Source organism: Mesoplodon bidens (genome assembly GCF_964165515.1).
Source record: "Mesoplodon bidens genome assembly, chromosome: 19".
NCBI classification, from domain to species: Eukaryota; Metazoa; Chordata; class Mammalia; order Artiodactyla; family Ziphiidae; genus Mesoplodon; species Mesoplodon bidens.
This window is the reverse complement of record NC_138179.1, coordinates 39947539-39968342: the sequence shown is the minus strand read 5'-3', so window position 1 is coordinate 39968342 and position 20804 is coordinate 39947539. Positions and strand designations below refer to the sequence as shown.

General features: G+C 52.6%; 1 protein-coding gene and 1 long non-coding RNA gene across 2 annotated transcripts; both read right to left on the bottom strand.

The window, feature by feature from the left end:
• Window positions 1-987: 987 nt before the first annotated feature.
• Window positions 988-5863, bottom strand: LOC308607055 (uncharacterized protein; the record flags this gene model as incomplete). The annotated part of the gene is made up of 5 exons (XM_081218647.1): window positions 988-1122; window positions 2587-2685; window positions 3682-3779; window positions 4343-4560; window positions 5849-5863. The coding sequence occupies 4 exons, from the start codon at window positions 5861-5863 to the stop codon at window positions 2681-2683; spliced, it is 336 nt and encodes a 111-aa protein (XP_081074773.1). The 3' UTR covers window positions 988-1122; window positions 2587-2680.
• A 1106-nt stretch (window positions 5864-6969) lies between these two features.
• Window positions 6970-16436, bottom strand: LOC308607197. The gene is made up of 3 exons (XR_014013975.1): window positions 16404-16436; window positions 15916-16004; window positions 6970-7348 (listed from the first exon to the last, which is right to left on the bottom strand). It is a non-coding gene; the product is annotated as an uncharacterized lncRNA (long non-coding RNA).
• Window positions 16437-20804: the final 4368 nt, after the last annotated feature.

The following is a 20804-nucleotide window of genomic DNA, read 5'->3' as shown; positions in this document are numbered from 1 at the left end:
TGGACCGGTTTTCAGGCTCTTTAAATCTCACTCCAAATATAGCTTCCTTGGTGACCGAACAAATATGTGACCTTATGTATAAAGAGCTGCACACACCTCCCAACTTCAACAGGAAAGGCAATCTGTGTCCAGTTCAAGCCTGGCATTTAAATGGGAACAAAGCCCAGCTCCACTCTGCTACTCTCTTGCTCGCATGCCCGCCATGCCATTCAGACAGAGCTCAGCTAACACCAGCAGAGCTCCCTGGTGTTACCAAAGCACCTGGAAACCAAGTCGCTCTGCTAGTGCCACTGTGCCCCGTCTTTCCTGGATGTCAGGATATGGTGCAAGGGCAAGAGGTCAGACAGTCCTGAATGTTCTCACTGCCACAGCTGGCATACATCTGCCATTCCCGTGTCAAACAGCACATTCATTGTTTTGAAATATGTGACAAGCACTCTTTCATTCTACAGCAAGAGTATAAACCAGATCTGGGCCACTTGCCCATTTCTGCCACCTCTTATAGCCTGTGCCCTCAGAGCCATTAATCAAGGGGCCTAAAGTGTGACAGGGCAGCCACACCACTGGTTTTCAAGCTGCAGAGGGAGGATGCATTAGGACTGGGGTCTTGGCAGGGTGTGCACAATTCCCTTTGGAGTCCATTCAATTCGATCCCTTATAGAGCCTGAACTTCTTTTAAGAGCACAGGGCCAGCCCCTTAAGCCTGAGAACAGATTGTTTTCCCTCAGTTGAGATTTTCAGACAGGGATAACTAACCATCATAGGCTTGTGGGGCTTCTTTGGGACATGTTAAGATGGAAAGAGAAAGCTTACAAACAACAGGAGAAGAATCATCATTTCACTTCTTCAGGCAAAGCAGTTCAATTCTGTCTCACTCATTGCAGACACCTAGCGAAGAAAACAAACCTATGTGAAAGTCTCCCTGCCACTCAGCACAACTCAAAGGCCAGGACAGGGGAAGCAGAAAGAACACTCCACCCAAGCCTGTTCCAAAGATCTTCTCTATTACACACATGAGAGAAATTCCGCCTCGGGTCCAGGGCAGCTGAAACGGCACTGCTGCTAGTTAGTGTCTTGTTCTGGAGCATCCTTTTCGGCCTCAAACTGAGGCTGAGACTGTACCTGGCGAGAAGAAATTGCAAAGAAAAACCTATTCGAAAAGATATACACAGTCTCAGGTAGCTCACTTTTAAATCAGGCATTAAAAAAACAAAGCAAACTTGGGAAACTGAGTCTCAGATATACAAATTCCACACAGAAAGGTCCTTCTTTGCCTTCAGACAGGGATAACTTCACATCATCACGGACTCAGCTCCCACCCCTCAGCCACCCCGCAGTGCTGTGCCTAGCTGTACCCAGCATCCCAGACCCGACACGCTGACAGTTCCTGTCCTTTTAAAGCCAGGGTCTCCCTTAGCACAAAGTGTCTAGCAGCCAAGTATGGTACATATATTCCAGCGTCTTTCTGGTGTCAGTAAAATGCCTGAGACAGTGCGGATTACTCCTTTCAGCCAGACCACTGAAGGCCAGCTGCACAAAGGGTACCTGATGCCAAGAGGAATCGACATCAAACAAGGTCATTTCTCCTTCACTCACCTCTGTGTGCAAAACAATACTGCAGAGCAACCATGTGGCTTTCAGTGCTTTAAGACGGGGATTATAGATCTGCCCTGAGAGCTACTTAAAAACGGCGAGAACTATAATCTTGCTGTCATAAAAATCCCTGAGCTAAAAGTAGATCAGATCATCTAACTGTTCCTCTGTACCCGCTCTTAAACCAGAGCCATCTCATCATGGCCAGAGGTGGGGTCCAGGAACATGTATACTACTTCAAACCTCTGCAGGTGCACAGCCAGGTTTGAGAAGCACCATTCCTGTTTTTTACAGACTGAATAAGGCTCTGGTGCGGTCACCTGGTAACAGGCTGAGACTGGAGTCTGGATCTCTCAAGTTAGTCTAACACGGGATTTCAACCTACCGACGCTTTGGGTGGGTAGCTCTTTGTCATGGGGGCTGTCTTGCGCACTGCAGGGTACTTTGGGGTACCCACTGCGTCCCAGCGCACCCCGACCCCTAGTTGAGAACCACTGGCCTAACTGAGTAACTAATTGTTCAACTATACCTCAATAAAGCTTAATAGTTTCTTTTGGAATAAGCTGTGGTAATTTTGTTACAATCTGGTTGAGACACACCTCTTTACAACTGACATTAAATCAGTGACATTTTCTAAATTAAAAAAAAAAGCTTAATAGTAATAGTAACGCCCCCCCACCTCCCAAAATCAATTAGCTATATTTTTATGGTTCTTAAAAAAAAAAAAACCACCTAGCCGTGTAACTATGGGTGAGTGAACTCATTGTCTCCGTTTACTTACTCAGTAGCAACTCAGGGAAAATATCTACCTCATGTAGGGTTGTAACAAACACTGTGAGGCTGCTTGGCAAGGGGTCTAGCAAAGAGTTCCATACCACTTCTCTTGTCCAGCCACTAATAATCCTAGAAGACCCACACATCTCGGGATCTAACAGACCAATACTTAAAGGGATCATAACCTATGCAATTCTGTGGAAGAGCTAAAAATCTTACCATTTATAGAAATTTCATCACGAAGATCCTTACACTCAATATCTTTGGATGATGGTTTTCATGTGACTTTTTCCCAAGTCCACAGCCAACATCTTTAATCTAAAAGAGAAATATGGATAACACTTCATTCTAACAGAAACAAACTTAAGATATTGGTTCTCAAGAATGGTGTTTAAAAAAGTTGAGCCTGGGGCTTCCCTGGTGGTGCAGTGGTTGAGAGTCCGCCTGCCGATGCGGGGGACACGGGTTCGTGCCCCGGTCCGGGAAGATCCCACATGCCACGGAGCGGCTGGGCCCGTGAGCCATGGCCGCTGAGCCTGCGCGTCCGGAGCCTGTGCTCCACAACGGGAGAGGCCACAACAGCGAGAGGCCCGCGTAACGCAAAAAAAAAAAAAAAAAGTTGAGCCTGGGCTTCCCTGGTCGCGCAGTGGTTGAGAATCTGCCTGCTAATGCAGGGGACACGGGTTCGAGCCCTGGTCTGGGAAGATTCCCACATGCCGCGGAGCAGCTGGGCCCGTGAGCCACAACTACTGAGGCTGCGCGTCTGGAGCCTGTGCTCCACAACGAGAGGCCGCGATAGTGAGAGGCCCGTGCACCGCGATGAAGAGTGGCCCCCGCTTGCCACAACTAGAGAAAGCCCTCGCGCAGCAACGAAGAACCAACACAGCAAAAATAAATTAATTAATTAATAAACTCCCACCCCCGACATCTTAAAAATAAATAAATAAAAGTTGAGCCTAAGCAAGTCAGAACTCCTCACAAAAGATGTCCTTTCAGACAAGGATAACTTTAAATCAACCTCAGCTCAACCAGTAACAAAACATTTCTGAATCCCAGCCAACCAAAGCTCATTTTCCAAGTCTTCCTTTCACCCCTGTATGCAGCGGCATCCACTTTCATTTCAGTGACACCTAGGGGCCCCGACTACACTGGCTCAGGCCATCCTCATTTCTGGATTCTAGGCAGGACCCTAACCGGATCTGTGTCAACCCGGAGCTGAACTTCAGAATTCAGAACAGAGTGTGAGGGGGCGGTATGCGGTAGGCCTTCACACCATCTCACCTTTCTCACTTCTGGTGCCCACCCAGGTCTTACCTGCATCCATGCGACTCATTTCAGGGTTCCATGCGCTAGTTTTAAGCTTCAACGTGCACGTCGGCTTCTCACCGTCTCTGCAGATGCCGAACAAAGGCCTGTGGGGAAAGAAAACATGAGCATGTTAAGGGTCGTTGTAAAACTACGGCCTACGGCTTTCCAAACAAAGTCTACCGTCCCACTGGTTACCATCTGTGGAGTTACGTAAAAACTGACGGGGGCCGTCCTCAAGGCACTCGAGGAGGAAGCGAAGTATTCAGCCGTTAACACCCCTGAAGTGAATTGAGAACCGTCCCTGTCAGCCTGCCCCGCGTAAAGACCTGGGGGGGGGCCTGCCAAGGCCGCTGGGGCTGCGAGCTCAGCACATGGGTGTCTGCGAGGCCGGGGAGGGGGGCGCGGGGGTTGCGCAATACGGAAGGGCCGCTCTCCCCCAGGAGGGCCGCTCTGAGGCCAAGGTGGGCTTGGGCTCTCCCCCCTCACTAATGAAAACTCGCGCCCTTTGGAAAGCGTTTTCCCAGTTACCTCAGCTAATCCTCCCAACCACCCTATTGGGTGGGGAGACCAGGCTTAAGCGTCACCATTTCTCCTTCGAGGAGGGGGCGGCCAAGTGTGCTAGCGCCGTGTTAAGAAAGACCCCGTTTTCCCACCTCCGCAGCCTTACCGCCGCCAGAGGTCCGAGGTTGCCGGCATAGCTCGGACGAGCCTGAGGCCGCCATGACTTCCTGCCACGAGACCGATCCCGAAAAGAGAGAAACGCCGCGCCTGCGCGCACGTCTTCGCGGCAGTCTCGCCGGAACTCTCGCGCTGTTGAGAAAAGGCTGATGGGAAATGTAGTGCAAACAGCCGCCGCTGCGGGGCAGCCGAGTCCTCAGCGGGGCTCTGGACCCGGGATTAGATGGTGGCCGCCGCCAGGGACAGTAGAGAGCCCGGGGTGGGAGGCCTGCTCTGTATAGAACCACGGCCGTTAGAAAACGAAGGTGGACTGTCGCTTCGGCCACAAAGTCATTTATCTATTGAGTGAACAGGGTGTCCCTGGCCGAGACTGGGTGGGCGGTGGAGGTCTCAGAAAACTCGAGGGGACTTCACGAGAGGAACGGTTGAGGGAACTGAGGCCCTGCCGGATTTCGTTCCTAATTGCTCTGCGGATTTTATTTGGGGCGGGGCGAGTTCGTCTGGGGTGGTTGGCTGCGTTAGCGAAGAGGAGGGAGATTCCCGGGGAATTGTTCGACGTCCCGCTCAGTTGCTCTTAGTTGGGGCGAGAGCAGTGGGGCACGGGCGCGGCCGGCAGAGGGCGCCCGAGAGCGACGGGCTGGGCCGGACTCTAAATTACCCTGAACCCGGGGGCTTATCCCCGCGCCGCAGGTCCCTCCGCCCCGCCGCCCCGCCGCCCCGCCGGGGTGTGGCTTTAATTCCGACAAGGAAAAATAATTAAATTACGAAAAGAACTGAGAATAGTGTAACGAATGCCCTCTGCTACTCCTGAGTGTTGATTTTCAGGTAATCACCCCGGCTTCATTTTTGAAATAACAAAAGGGCAAAACAACAAGTAGAGTCAGAGCCAGAATTTACACCTATTTGGAAACTGGTTTAAACTTGCAAGACCACGAAGCCTTTTCTGCATTACCTTCTCCCCATGCTCATCAGCCCTTCAGCAATGATCTCAGTGGCATTTAGTCTGGATTAAATTGTTCTGTATATGGTAATACACTGTGGGTACTTATTTTAAAGTTACCACATTTGTTAATGTTTGCCTCCCTCAATTGGACTGTGAGCTCTTCAAGGCAGAAGTCTATTTTAATGTTTTTTCTTTTTAATTTCCTCACAGGCCTAGTTGGTATTCCACTGCCTCTGCTCACAGTAAGTACTTCACAAATATAATCATTAACTCAGCAATAGCTTCTATCGTGTGAAATCGGCCCTTACGTTTCTCTGTCTTACCCTTGAAGACAGATTATTTTGTATAATACCGAAAGAAAGAATGGAGTCTCTCCCTGCAAACTACATTCCTTTCATCTCAGACTCTAAGTGCGGAATTTGCCAAAAGCTGCTTGTGTGTAGGCAGGTGATCTGCAGGCAAAGCAATAATGATAGCTGACACTTCATAGCACTTACTGTGTGCCACTCACTCCTTGAGTACTTTACGGATATTAGTTCGTTTAATCCTCACCACTGCACAGTGCATTGCCTTATCACTACCCCCGTTTTACAGATGAGGAAACAGAAGCATTGAGAGATGATGTAACTTGCCCCAGTTCACACAACTAGTAACTGGTGGTGTCAGGGTTTGACCCCAGCCTGTAGAGTCTGTGCTTTTACCACAAAGTTATACTGCACCGTGTGTATATATATAAATGGATCTTACATATAAGGGTTTTTGGTTTGGGGGGAAGGGGAAGGAAGAGGGATTTTGTGTGTTTGCATGGACGGTTAGAGAGGAAACTGGGGGTGGGGGGATGATGGGCGCCTGTTGCACTGTTTCGAGCCACTTTCTGGCAGGAAGAGTGAGGGTGAGAGCCTGCAGGAGCTGATCAGTGAAAGGCAGAGGCTCTGGGCTCTGGCAGGTCTGTCTTGGGTCCCAGACTAGTTGCCACCCAGTGTGCAGTGAGGGCCATTTGTCACAGCTCGAGAAGGGCCACTGTGCCAGAGGCCACAGGGTAGCTTTCACACCTGACAGGGCACTTAGTGGAACAGCAGCAGGCTCACGGCGGATGGCAGTGTCACGGGCTGCTGGGCTGTGGCCAAGCGGCCAGAGCAAAATGCAATGAGAGGCCTTGTGTCTGAGCACATGTCAGGTGCACTGCTTACGCAATCCAGAAATAACTGAGGAAGACTTCAAAGAATGCACCAGAATTCCTGAATGAGCAGACAAGGGCTCAGAGCTGTTGAGACGGAAATGCTAATGCCAGTGTGACTTCATTTGCACTCGTTGCCAGTGAGGTCTAGGACGTTTGAGTTTTACATTATTCAGGGCCGGTGTAGACCTATATTTATTACATGGAAAGAGTCACACAGTCTAGTGATAAGTGACAGAAGTAGATCACAAGCTGAACAGGGCAAGAGTCCCCAGGGCCGTTCAAGGGGCCTTGGCTCTGAGTGCAAAGGGGAAATCTGGTCAGCTGGCCTGCTGTGCTCAGGCGGTCAGCTCACTGAGTTCCAGTCACTGCTAGGATTTAAGACATGGTATCCGAAACCCACATATAGAAAACAGAGTCTTTAAATATTGAGGTGAATTTCTTAACCTGAAAAGGAATCTTTAATTTTATTAGTGAAAACATGAGGAGGGTAGGTATATCCCAAGCAGCTGGCTGCTTAAATGGGAGCAGTTGCACCAGTGATATCCCGGGAAGTTCACCCGTGTGGCAGGCACTCTTAGTCCTGCAGCTGTCCTTCCTCTGTCTTACAAACAGCAGAGCTACTGGGCAAGCCCCTGCCCTGCCCAAAGGAGTGCATCTCGGCCATAAATTCATCGGCCATAGAAAGCTATTCCCTTTGCCAGGAATTGTTTCAGGAAAGGGTCTGCGGCGCAGTTCTGCCAGGTATGGGAACGTTTTCTAGTTCTTAAAAACAGTAGCCTCTCTTCCGGCTTTGGGACATCATGAGGAGATGCCTGAGACCACCGAAGCCATCTTGTATCCGTGACGCCCGTTTCCCAGCAAGAGCGGAAGGTCTGCAATGGCAGAGAGGAGAAAAGAGCATGAACCCTTGAAGGTGCTTTTGAACTGCTGGAGAAACCAGTCCCAAAGCTCCCTGCCTTCAGACCTTCTGTTTGATTCAGAGACATGTATTTTTACATGTTAGTATTTCTGAATGTGGGAGGCATCTTTTGAGCAATGGCATCTTAGGTTCAGTGAAATACAGAGTGTGAGATTTAAGAAAGAGACCACCGTGTTGTTTAAGCCGTCTCCAGTTGGGTGTTCTGTTAGAACCAAAATCATCCTGGGCTTCCCTGGTGGCACAGAGGTTAAGAATCCGCCTGCCAGTGCAGGGGACAGGGGTTTGAGACCTGGTCCGGGAAGATCCCACATGCCGCGGAGCAACTAAGCCCACAAGCCACAACTACTGAGCCCGCGTGCCACAACTACTGAAGCCTGTGCGTCTAGAGCCGGTGCTCCGCAACAAGAGAAGCCATCGCAATGAGAAGCCCGCACACCGCAACAAAGAGTAGCCCCCGCTCGCCACAACTAGAGAAAGCCACACGCAACAAAGACCCAACTCAGCCAAAAAAAGGAAAAAAAAAAAGAATCAAAATCATCCTAAATGATATGATCGATATTTTCCAAAAAAAAATTTTTTTTTAATGATTATTCTCTGGAAGGATGGGTCGTGGTAAAATCAAGACAAACTGACACACTCAAATTAGCATCCTGAAAAAAAATAACAGCTGGTGTATAGTGTTGACTCCGTGCCAGGCACTGCTCTAAACACCTTTTAAAAAAACCACTTTATTGAGATCTGAGTGACATACAAAAAGCTGCCCATATATATATATATATTTTTTTTTTTGCGATACGCGGGCCTCTCACTGCTGTGGCCTCTCCCATTGTGGAGAACAGGCTCCAGACGTGCAGGCTCAGCGGCCATGGCTCACGGGCCCAGCCGCTCCGCGGCATGTGGGATCCTCCCGGACCCGAACCCGTGTCCCCTAGCATCGGCAGATGGACTCTCAACCACTGCACCACCAGGGAAGCCCCTAAAGCTGCCCATATTTAATGTATAAAACTTGATGACTCTAAGCACCTGTCCCCTGTCAGTTTGCTCTCTCATTTGACTCTCACAACAGCCCTGTCATTATCCTCCCCTTTTGCAGCCGAAGTGCAGAAAGGTGAAAGTCATTAGTAAGTAGGGGCACTGAGAACTCAATCTAGCCTCCAAACCTATGGTCTTAACTGCTGTGCTGGATTTCCTGGAAAAATACGCTATGACAGTGGATCATGTTTTGTTAACTCTGGTGATTTTAATTCATCCAGCTAGAAAGCCCATCATAAAAGCATAGAGGATGTTTTTCCCTTCAATTTCTCAGGACTGTGAAAGGGGGCCACAAATCCTGTTCAGCAGAAATCTGGGACCATTGAACATAGCTTTAACTTCCTGGAGGAGAAGAAACCGAACAACACGTACCCTAATCATTGAGAATGGATGACCTTGGGTTGCGGTGGATTCCTTCCTGTGTTGACCAATAGCACACATTTCACTCGCCTGCTCGGAAGATCTGTTGCCTCTCATAAAATTATAACTTAATGGGTTTTTTTAAAAAAAAAGTGAATTTGAAGAATAAGTAATATCCCATTGCCCTCTTCTGCTGTTTTCTGGACACATCTCTCCTTCCCAGAAACCCTGCCTTCTCACAACTGCTGCAGCACCTTTGCTCATGCTGTTTGTTTCCTTTGCCTTGACATTTCCTTCCCTTCATCCTTCCCTCTGCGTAGCAAGTCCCAACTCATGCTTCAGTATCCCCTTGAGAAATCTTGCCTGAGGTGCTCAAGTAGTCCCCTAGCTCTTTCCTCAGCGTCCCCACAGCAGGCTGGTTTAGCACACGCTCTGCTGATTCGAGCTGAGTAACCCCAAGCAGATGACTTCACCTCTCTCTAAGGTTCCTTATCTGCAACAGGAGGAGGCAGTGGCTCTCCCAAACCCCACAGGACGGTTTTAGGATTGTGCATGCAAAGCATCTAGCACAGCCGGGCACGAGGGAAGCACTCAGTAAGCGGCACTCTTATTATGTGAACATACATACTTCTTTTAATACTCACTGTTTTATGATTATTTGTTTTCGTGTCTGGCTTTTCTACTAGACAGTGAGCAAGGCAAGAGTCAAGTCTTCATTCTTGTTTTTTTTTTTTTTTTGAAACTCTTTAAGTCATCTTTTTTGAGGTGTAATTTACATACAATAAAATGCATCCATTTAAAATGTACAGTGCAATAGTCCAATAAGGAATACACCTATGCAGCCACAACCCCAACACAATTCAGAACATTTCATCACCCAGAGATCCCCTTTGCACCCTTTTACAGTCAAGTCTCCATACAACCCCGGCCCCAGACAACCACTGATCTGCTTTCTGTCACTGGAGATTAGTTTTGCCTGTTCCAGAATTTCATATAAATGGAGTCATACAGTAGGTACTCTTTTGTGTCTGGCTTCTCTCAATTACCCGTGTTGTGGCTTAGATCAGTCGTTCATTTCCTTTTTAATTACTAAATATTATTCCATTGTATGAATATACCACAACATTTTTATTCCCGTGCATGTTGGTGGACCTTTGGGCTGTTTCCAGTTTGGAGCTATGATGAATAAAGCTGCAATGAGCATTTTTGTACAGATCTTTTTGTGGACATAAGTTTTCATTCCTCTTAGATAACTGCAGGGGAAACTGCCAAATGGGTTTCCCAAGTGCTCTGTGACACTTACACTCCCCCAGCAACATATTACAGAGTTACACTTGCTCCACACCCTTGCCAACACCTGTTATGGTCAGTCTTTAAGCCATTCTGGTAGGTGTGTCATAGTATCTCACTGTGGTTTTAACGTGCATTTTCCTGTTGACTATTATGCTGAGCATCTTTCTATGTGTTTGTTGGCCCTATGTATACTTTTTTGTGAAGTGTCTGTTAAAACCCTCCCTTTTTGTATTGGCTTAGGAGATATTATCTCCCAGTCTTTCCAGTTTTGATCAAGTCCAGTTTATCCATTTTGCTTTTATGGTTAGTGCTTTCTGTATTCTATTGAAAGGATTTTCCTTTCTCCACTGAATCACCTTCGTCCTGTCTTTGGATCTCATTGATCTGTGTGTATGTCCTTTGGAAAGCCCCCCACCCAGCACCGTCCTGAACTCTCATCATGTCTCCTCATCCTAGTGAGACCACCGTGGTCTGCGTGGTCTGCCCTCCCCACGCCGCAGGCAGGGAACTGTCTGAGGCAGACGCTGAGGCAGTCATGAGGTCACCGTCCTGTGTGCTGCGCATTGTCAAGTGTCTGTTTCTTGTATTTTGCTCAGTTTTCTGGTTGTTTGTGGCAGGAAGTCTTAATTCATTTCTGCATCCACAGTGCCTGGCACACAGACACTCCATGAATGTCTGTTGAGTGAGCGAGCCCTTGTTAGCACCTCCAGACACAGTCCACCAGAGTCTCTTTTGATTGGGAGAAGCTGTGGAGCCCCCAGAGGTCATCTGGTCCGTCCCCTTCATCTTAGTAGACAGTTCTTTTCCTGAGGATGGTCATTAGTCCTTTACGTCTCCGGCGCCAGCCCACCTGGGTTCAACACATGCCTTTTAAATGGGGAGATTGAGGTCCAGAGAAGGAAAGGTCAAGGAACCAGGCAGTGGCTGGGCTGGCAGAACTGGACCTCCCAGGCCAGGATCTTGGTCTTGACTAACTTGCAGGGCAGAGGCACTGCCTCTCACCGCTGTCTCGTTCCCAACACCTCATCCAGGATTTGTACGTTGTAGGCTCCCGATACGTGCTTGTTAGATAGGAGCAAGTGAATAAATGGAATAGTTTCCTTTAATTCTTGGTTTAGCTGGCTTCTGCGTGTGGTGTTAAGTGGGCGTGTGTGTGTTCGCAGAAGGATGGGACTGGCCCATCCCACCCAGGCTCATAGGTCACGGTCATCAGTAACTCTTTTAATTTTCTCTCCACCCTCTAGGCTTAGTCCCCACTAGGGGGCATGTGCATTCCACAGAGAGGGTCTGCAGTGCTTAAGTGCCAGGACTTGTTTCCAGTTTGTCCGTGGGTCCCTCTTGAGGCTACCTCCTTGGTCCGCAGGCCCTGCGCCCTCCCCCTGCAAAAACAAACAGCTCCCCCCTCCTCTAGCCCCGCCTCCTGCTGGCTGCCATCGTCTCCCTCCCAGGGGCTCTGCCCTGGTTGAAGGAGACAGCAGAATGGCAGTGGCAGCGGCTCTCAGTGCTGGCCTCGCCGTCTGTCACCCCTGCCGGTGGGTGGGCCACTGCTTCCTCCCTGGAGGGGGTGACAGATCCTGGAAGGACCGCTCTCCTCCTTCCCCTCAGCTGGTAGGCAAGGACTGGCCTTTCGGGACCCAGAGTCTGGTCTGCCCTTGAACCCCAGGTTCCTGAAGAGAGAGCATGTGAATCGCCCTGGCAAACCCCGCCCGGCCCACCTGCAAAGGCACTGCCGGGGTGAGGCCGCAGCTCTCCTACCTTGTGCCTGGAGGACAGTCACCCTGGGCTTTCCTCACAGCCCCCCTCTAGACTCAGTTCCTTCCTCCCCCGACAGCCTCACAAGCTTTGGCATCAGCGTTGCCCAGGCACAGGTCCTGGCTTTGTCACCAGCTGCGAGTGACCTTGAGTGACTTCTGTGAACCTCACCTTCCTTATTGGGTAAATGAGGTTAACAGCAGTTCCTGCCTCATCAGTGATACAATGCTTATGAATAAAGCTCTTGGTACAGCGCCTAGCCCGGAATAAGGGTCTGAGGCCTATTAGCCAGTATGAATAATATTAGTGGTATCATCATCATTATATTCAAGTAAACCTTAATATGAGCCACTTGGCTATTCTCTTTTTTTTTTTTTTTTTTTTTTTGCGGTACGCGGGCCTCTCACTGTTGTGGCTTCTCCCGTTGTGGAGCACAGGCTCCGGACGCGCAGGCTCAGCAGCCATGGCTCACGGGCCCAGCCGCTCCGCGGCATGTGGGATCTTCCCGGACCGGGGCACGAACCCGTGTCCCCTGCATCGGCAGGCGGACTCTCAACCACTGCGCCACCAGAGAAGTCCTACTCTCCTTTTGAGGCTCACAGAGAAACATTACTGCCTCTATCTCAAGGTCTTGGGCTTCTTCCTAACAGTGAGGGCCCTGCAGAGGGGCCCTGGGAGCCTGGGGGAACCAGTTGGGTCCCCTGCTGTTGTGCTGTGCCATTGTGCCGGCCTCCCATAGGCGCCGTGCGCCCCTAGTGTAGGACCAGGGCCTGTGCTCTCTGCCGCTGCCCAGGACTGTCCTGCCTGTAGACACACGGTCACACGTTTGGGACAGGCGGGTACTCTCCCCGGTTGCATCTGCACCCTAGGGTGATGCCAGGCAGCTGTGGCGGCTGCTTCCCTTGCTCCCCTGCCCCACCCCTGGCACCTCATTAGCTCTCTGGTCGTGTCCCAATCTCCAGGAGAGACTGGCAGAGGCCCTGAGCTGCAGCCCCAGAAGTAGCAGACAGCACCTTCCTGCTCGCTCCCGGCTGCTGCCCTCGGCCACCCTGCAGCTCCGAGCAGCCTTTTCCCTGTCACTCAGGCTCCCATCAGTAGGGAGATTAGCATTCAGACAGACGGAGGATGGAAAAGAATCAGGGCAGCCACCTCCTGTCTTCTCTGGGAGCGGAGATTCATTCGGAGAAGCAGAGCCCGTTGTGGGGAAGGTATCCAGGCCAGAACCCTCCCACTGGAGGTCGGGACAGGGTTCTAGATACCCAGAAGCAACAGCGGTGCACTCTGGTACCATCTCACTGGGTGCTGGGTCTTACTAGGTGGCCCCCACCCAGCAGTTCCACCCTCTGCCGTCCTCTCATTTGTTTCAGAGTTGCCCGTTGCCCAGCTGGTGTGTATGTGGAAAGACAGGCCAGGAAGGGCTGTGGGGAGGGGGTGAGGGACTCTAGCTGTTCTGAACCTACTAGTTGTTCTGAAATGACTAACGGTTCAGTAGTTGACAGTTTACAAACACAATCACACCAGCTTACATCTACTGAACACTCACTAAACATGGTAAGCCCTTGACGCGCATTATCTAATTTAACACGACAATAACCCTGTGAGAAGGTTTACTGTTACCTCTGTCTTACAGATGAGGAAACTGAGGCACAGAGATGTTCAGTCACCTACCCAAGGCCACCGAGGTAGGAAGTGGTGGTGGCGTCAAGATTTCAACCCGGTGCTCTGAGTCTGGGCTCCTCCCTCTTAGATCCTTTATCGTTATTTCATAACAGCCCACACCCCGGACCAGGAGTGACCCAGCTCTGTCTCTTGAGTTGCCCTTAATCCCCTCCTCCTGTTATGGTCAGTCTACCAAGCCCCTGAACTTTCCTGCTTCCATTTCCAAGCAGCGGCTCTTTCCAAGGAAATGGGAGGGGAGAAGGACTCAGCCTCTTGGGAACATTGGGTCCACCCCCGGCACGGGCTTCCTACCAGCTGCTGTGACAGGAGATGGTGGGCCGAGGAAGGGGCGCCTCGGTCCCGGGCAGCCTCCTGTAGAGGCTCTCTAGGCCGAGGGTGGCAACTCTCTGCAGCAGAAGCTGCCAACGTGCAGACTGTGCAGAGAGCCCAGGGGTGGGAGAGCCCTGAGAAGGAGAGGCGAGCGTGGGCCGGGTGTGTGGGGAAGGTGTAAACACAATCTGCTCCCACCGAAGCCAGCCTGCTCCCTGGGGGAGAGAGCCCCTCCCGCCCAGCCCACATGGCACCCCGGCTGCCAGGGCCTGGGCAGCCTCCAAGCCCAGGCAGACACATCCCCCCACCTCCAGCAGCCCCTTCCTCTTGCTTTCCCTCCCTCCATCTGGAACCAGTCCCCAGAGGAGCCTTCATCTCCTGAGCAGGCTCTTAGAACAGGGCTGCAAAGGGGTGTCACTTTGTGGATGTGCGTCTGGGCCGTGAGCCAGCCCCAGTGCCGCTAGGCGACCTTGGTCTGACAATTCCTCAGCCCAGTGGAAGGAGACAGGCAACTTGGAAATGGCAAAGAGCGGAGGCAAGGATGAAGTGACAGGAATATGGCAAATAGATTAGAGAATGGATGCAGAGATAGGATCAGGGAGTACAGACGGGGTCCCAGGAACAGTGCCCTCTGGCCCTCAGCCTGAGAGTCGTGTCACCAGGAAGGCTGATGCCTCCCAGGAGAAAGACAGGCTGACGGGAGCTGAGACAGGTGGTCACGAACTCGTGGCCCGCGTCAGGGGGGCAGCTCCTTCCCTTGGTGAGACCCTTCCCCTGCCGCCGCCCTGCCCTACTTTGTGAGGCTCCCACAGAACCGCCAGGCTCCCTGCAGCAGCGCCCCCTCCTCCCCATCACTTCAGAGTGGGTTCCCCGAGTCCAGTTGGCTGCACCTCACCCTTTCCTGCTGTCTAGAGAACTCCCCCAGCTCCTCTTTCCTGAAAGTCAGGGGCGGGGCCAGCCAGGCAGAGACCTCGTTGCTATCAGATGGGCAATGGGGGCTGGATGGGGAGGTGAGATGCACGTGGGGGGAGTCTGGGGGGGCTTTGGAAGACGAATGGCTGCAAGGCAGTTGGCAGCAGCTGCCTGCAGGGTCTGTGCCTGGACCGCAGGGAGCAGAAGCGGAAATCTGCTTTTCTCTCTGCTCAGGGTCAGGCAGGATGGTAAAGAGAGAGAAATGGCAGAGCAGCTGGGGGCAAAGGAGGCCGCCGCCGTTACTGAGCAGTCAGCAGATTGACAGAAGCAAGTGTCATGCTTTTTCCCTTCCCACATGCTACTGCCCATCTGGGACACAGGCACGCGTGCACACACACACACAGAGAAAGCACACTCCGAGGGCAAGCTGTGAGTTGCTTCCATCCAGCTGCAGGCAGACATGTCACAGATCCAAACGGCATTTCCTATTGATCATTTCAGCAGAACAGCCAGTGGCAGGGTGACCTCTGGGGACCAGGGAGAGGCAAATGTCATCGGAAGTGAGTGCCACCATCGCAAAGTGACACCACACAGCCCTGGACAAGCTGAGCTGCCAGAGATGGGTGGCCAGGCCAGTAAAACCACTTCTTCCACTGAGCAGCTGCAGACTTCCAGGTGGCTTCAGGGAGGCCTGCGCTGTGGGCGTGAAGAGCATGGGCTCTGCAACCTGCATATGAGCCTGGGGTCCTCCACTTACTAGCTGGGTGACGCTGGGTAAATTAGCAAAATTAGCAAAAAACTCTCTGTGAGTTTCCTCATTTCTAAACCGTGGACAATAACATGACCAGCCTCCGTGGGTTGTTGTGAGGGTTCAGCGGAGGGTCAAAGGGCAACGCTTCCTTTGTGAATGTGACCCATCGCTGTCCCTCAGTTCTGGAGTCTCCTTGCTCCCCACTTGTTCCCTTCTCTAGCCCCGGGCGGCAGGGGTTGCCCCTGAGTTGAATGGGGGACCCCACTGAGTCCCTCTCTCTGGGCCTCCTCAGAGGAAGGGAGCCCGTCCCAGAGCTTGAGCATCTCTGCCCCTCCCACCTGCCCGGCCAGGCCCAGCTTCAGAAGCCCCACAGCCAGGGCCTTGGGGGAAGCGCACACTGGTGGGTCCGGGGGCCGAAAAGGGGAGTCTACCTTCTCAACGGCTGCTTTCTCTAGTCTCCCTCCTGCAGCTCCTTCCACCACGGCATCCTTCGGGGGTGGGGGGCACACCAGGACGTGAGCTGAAAGAGAAAACCAAGCCGGGTCGGCTCTCTCTCCCACCCCAGAGCGGGGCCTTGTATTTCAGAGTGGACATCCCAGAGCACTGCCTCTCCCTGAGAAGTCCTCTAGACAGCCGTCAGGCCCCCAGCAGGACCACCATCCCCAGGCCTAGAAAATGCTGTTGAGATCACACGTAGTTCTCTTAAAAACTAACCCTTGCCCTGTGGCCTGGAACATAACAGGCTCAAGGTAGGAGCCGACGGAAGGAATCCACCCTCCTACCCTTAAACTCCATCGTGACCACAGAGCTGAAGACAGCCTGCTCTGCGCCCACATGGCCAGGCCTTGTGTGCTCTGTATTCTTCCTTTCTTGTCCCCAGCCCTGCCCTCTCTCCTCCAGGCTGCAGACCCTGCCCTACCTGCCAGCTGATCCCAGGCCCTGGGGCTGAGCTCCTCCTGAAGAGGTGAGGGCTTACTTCAGCGGTTCTTTCTCTCTAAACAGAAAAGAACACGGAGTCAGAAGACTGGAGGATGACCCTCCCACGCTTCCAGCCTTCCCCTTCCTCCTGCCCCCAAGCCTAGCGATTCACCCCACTATTGAGGAACAGGAGCACCCCAGAAGCCAATTGGAATTTATGACGGTGGAACTGGAGAACAGAACTCTCACGTCTACCGCCCCGCTGGGCCAGCCCTCCGTGGAGCCACCATCAGCAGGAGGGGTTAGTTGGTAGGCCAATTTTTCCAGTTAGCTGGGTCCCAAGGAGTTAATAGGCAACTGCTTCCTTCTGGCAAGGCCACAGCAGACCAGGCCCGGCCAGATGGTCCCAGATTTGGCCTTTTCTCTCCTGACAGGAGGTCCAGGGGCATTTCAGTCGAGGAGATGGACTGTCTGAAGTCAGGGACCTGTCAGCCCCACATCAGCCACAAATTGGGTGGACGAGGTTGAGCAAGTCATTTACATCTCCCTGTCCCCCAGCTTCCTGCACCATTAACAAGAGCTGGAAACACTTGAACTGCCAAACCTTTGGGGCCCTGGAGACTTCCGAGTGAGTTAATGTATGAGAAACCCCTGAGGAAGAATAAAGCACTGATCATATAACAGCAAGAGGAGAGCTGGCGTTAACTGAGCAGTTACTCTGTGCTGAGTGCTTTACTACGGTTATCTCATTTAGACCTCACAGAAACCTCACAACCAATCTGTTATTAATCCCAGTTTACATATGAATAAAAAGATTACATAATTTGGGCTTCCCTGGTGGTGCAGTGGTTGAGAGTCTGCCTGCTGATGCAGGCGACACGGGTTCGTGCCCCGGTCCGGGAAGATCCCACATGCCGCGGAGCGGCTGGGCCCGTGAGCCAAGGCTGCTGAGCCTGCGCGTCCGGAGCCTGTGCTCCGCAACGGGAGAGGCCACAACAGTGAGAGGCCCGCGTACCGCAAAAAAAAAAAAAAAAAAAAAAGATTACATAATTTGCCCACAGCCTCTCAGTAAGAGCGGAGGTAGGATTTAAACTCAGGCTGCCCCGCTCCAGACCCAAACTCAACAGTGAGGACCAGTCAGCATTTGAGGGCCCAGTGATCGTCACTTTATACCTGTCAGCCCATTTCACCGGTAGTCGTAATTAGCACCATTGTGACCCTCTCAGCTAGCCCAGCTATCGAGGAAGGGCGTCACAGAAATGTCTCTGCTTCCTGCACAGGCCCTGGGCTTCCCAGGGGGCCTTCTGACATTCCAAACCTGGGGGAACCCAAGGACTGAGAAGTCAGAGCAGAGACACAGAGAAAGACCCAAGTTCTCGGCTTGCCAGCCTCGACGTATTTGCGGGGCACACTGCAGGCACATCGCCACACCCTGGCAGAGATGTGGGGTGCACAGACGAGCGTGCATGCTCACTGTCTCAGCCATCTGAGCCTCCTTTCAGAGGAGTGAGGGAAGCAGGGCCGGGGGCTAGAAGATGCTTCCACAGCAGAGAATATCACTCTTTAGATAGGTCCCCCACACTAGATGGGCCCAAAGGCACAAATGAACATTTCCAACAGTATGTTCTTCAGAAATATTTGCTGATTTTCCAGTGTTTTCTTGGGCATAGAGCCCCTATCATCAAAGGACACTAGTCAGCGGGGAAAGAAAAGTCCAGAAGTTTCCCAATCTTCACCCCTGGTAAAGGCCACATGGCTCCAGAATAGGGAAGAGTTAACTTTCTGGCCACTGGAGACAGTCCCTGCCCGCAGGGACTGCCCAGCCAATGGCACTCAGTGCTGATGATGTCATGCTCCTCTTGCGCCTTCTATTGGGGACTGGACAGCGAATCCTGCTGGAGGTTCAGGCAGCTCCGCTGCCGAGGCTGGGGGGGTGGTGGGGGGGGACAGCGGGAGAGGGAGGGGGAAGGGAAGGCAAGCAAAGCAACGCAGAGCTGCTTCTGCCTCATCCCCCTCTCCACTCCCCCTGCACCTTCCAACAGAAGGGACCCTGGGGGCCACCCCGCACTAGGACAAGCAAGGCAGAGAAGTTTTGGTCCAGAGGAGAGCCTGGGAGTCCCATTCCCAACTGGAGAAAACAGACATTCGGCCTGCCCACTTGGCATACAGTGAACAGGGTAGCTGGGGTGAGGGGCCTATGTGGAGCACACACGCACGCACACACATACCCACGTACACCCCCGGGGCCTGGGCAGGGACAGGGGACAGCGGCAGGCTCCTTAGCGACACCCTTCCTCCTCCACCCTAGACTCTTCTGCCTTACCTGCCTGAGGACTGGAGGTCGGTTTCCAAGCTGCTGCCCGTAACTGCCCCATCTACGCCACTGGGCTCTCTGTGGGAGGGAAAAGAGACAGGCAGAGCTGTGGGCAGCACCCAGACCCCAGACCCCGCTCCTGCTTCTCTGCAAGACCTAAGCCACATTGGGCTCTGGAACCGGAGGCTGTGGCCAGCGTCTTTGAAGAGCTCCAAGTTCCCCCTACTTCGAGGGGGAACCTCTCAGGGCTCCCTTGCAAGTGCCCCCCAGCCTCCCTGGAGCCCAGGCAGCCCCCCGCCCGCCTTCAGCTTGGCTGTAACCCAGCACAGTAGTTTCTCCCCCACCCCAGCCCGTGGCCCAGTCAGTTTCTCACGGTTGGACCCTGTTGGCGAATCGGCGGCGCCAGAGCATGGCCAAGGTGCTGAGCAGGAAGAGGGTAGTGCACATGGTTCAGCTGCCCCATCCCCTCCAGACCGGGTCCGCAGGAGAAGGCCAAGATGGCCCCTGCCAGCTCTCCCAAGCCCTTGCGGTCCTTCCTGAGGCTCCTGCAGGCGATGGATTAGGAGGCTCAAGCTGATTAGTGGGGTCAGCAGACCCGACCTTGTGAAGACTGATTGACCTCACCGGACCCAGGTCGTCCCCCCCGTGGCAGGGTAAATCGACCTCAGTCTGTTCTGGATGTAGGTATAAGTAAGCCCTGGGCCTGACCCTCAAGGGGCTTAGAGTCTAGACAAACGCACTGGCAAGTTAAACAAATTACCATCACGGACAGACTTAGGCTATTCAAGGTGGCTACAGAGCACTCTGGGAGTTGCAAGCATCCGGGGAACCTTTAGAGAGGAGCTGGGCTCACCTGTGTCTGCAGAGGCTCAGAAGGGTGGGCCCACAGACAGAAGACTCCGCCAGAGCTGCAGACATGAGAGCACAGGGCATGTTCTGGCAACTGGAAGTTAAGGATTGGTGGAGTCATGATGTCACAGGGGAGGCATCGGGAGGGGAGGAGGAGAGGGGAAGAATATAGATGATGAAGCCAGAAAGACAAGGGAGGCCAGGGAGTGAAGGGCTGGCTAAGTGGTTCACTTCTAACCTCTGGACAGCCGTTTCCAAATGTTTCTGATTACATACCTTCTTCAGTAAAAGGCAGAGTCCAAGTGTGCACTCAGGAAAAGGGATATATGCATCCACTCATAAATTATATACTATATTACTGTGCAAATACAGTCCCACACCAGAGACATACATAAAACTTGTAAAGGGTGAGATGAAAGTGAATAGAATCAAGATTTCTCCTACTTTCTGTCCACATCCCAGGGGAACCTCTTGGGCAGCCATTTGGATGGCCACTGCACTGGCTCTTGGGAAGCTATCAGAGGTGGCCCAGGCAGCATGCGGAGCACAGGCCAAAAGAGAGAACACGGGTCTGAGAGTGGTGTAAGTAAGAAACTAAGCCCACACACTCTCCTACATGCCTCTCCAAGACCCCCAGAAGAGGGCATTAGAGTTTCCCTCCCTCAACTGAGACCTGAGCGGCAAGAGGCCTCCTGCCCAGCCAGGATTCCAGTAACGTACCTGAACCCTGGGCTCCAGCAAGGCCCGGAGCTAGGGCTGTGCCAGGGCCCTCTGCTTTGAAATAGAATTCTTAAAAATAAACACGTAAACCAAAGCTGAAGAGGAGAGCCGCCACCTCTTGCCATACTTGAGCAGTGGGCACAGACTTGGGAAGGGCAGTGTCACCAGGGAGTCTTAGGGAGAACTGGACACACCCCACAAGAGCCGTCACACGTGTCACATGTTTCAGATGCTTGCAGCCCGGGTCTGGCCTCAGGCTTCAACTGGGAGTCAGAGGTGGGACCCCCTCCATACCAGAATCGAGCAGCTGCTTGCAGGGTGGGGACCAGGCGGCTCTCAGAGGCACAGTCCCCACCTCTGGTCTAATCCCCTTCCCTGAGAAGGCCACCAGGACAAGAATTTGTCTCCTCCACCCACAGAACCCCTCCCTAATCCAGGTCCTGGTGGCTGAGATGTCTCCAGTGCCCTGGGCCTCCCCCCCGACCACCAAGACTTCCTGACAACCCCACCGACCCACCC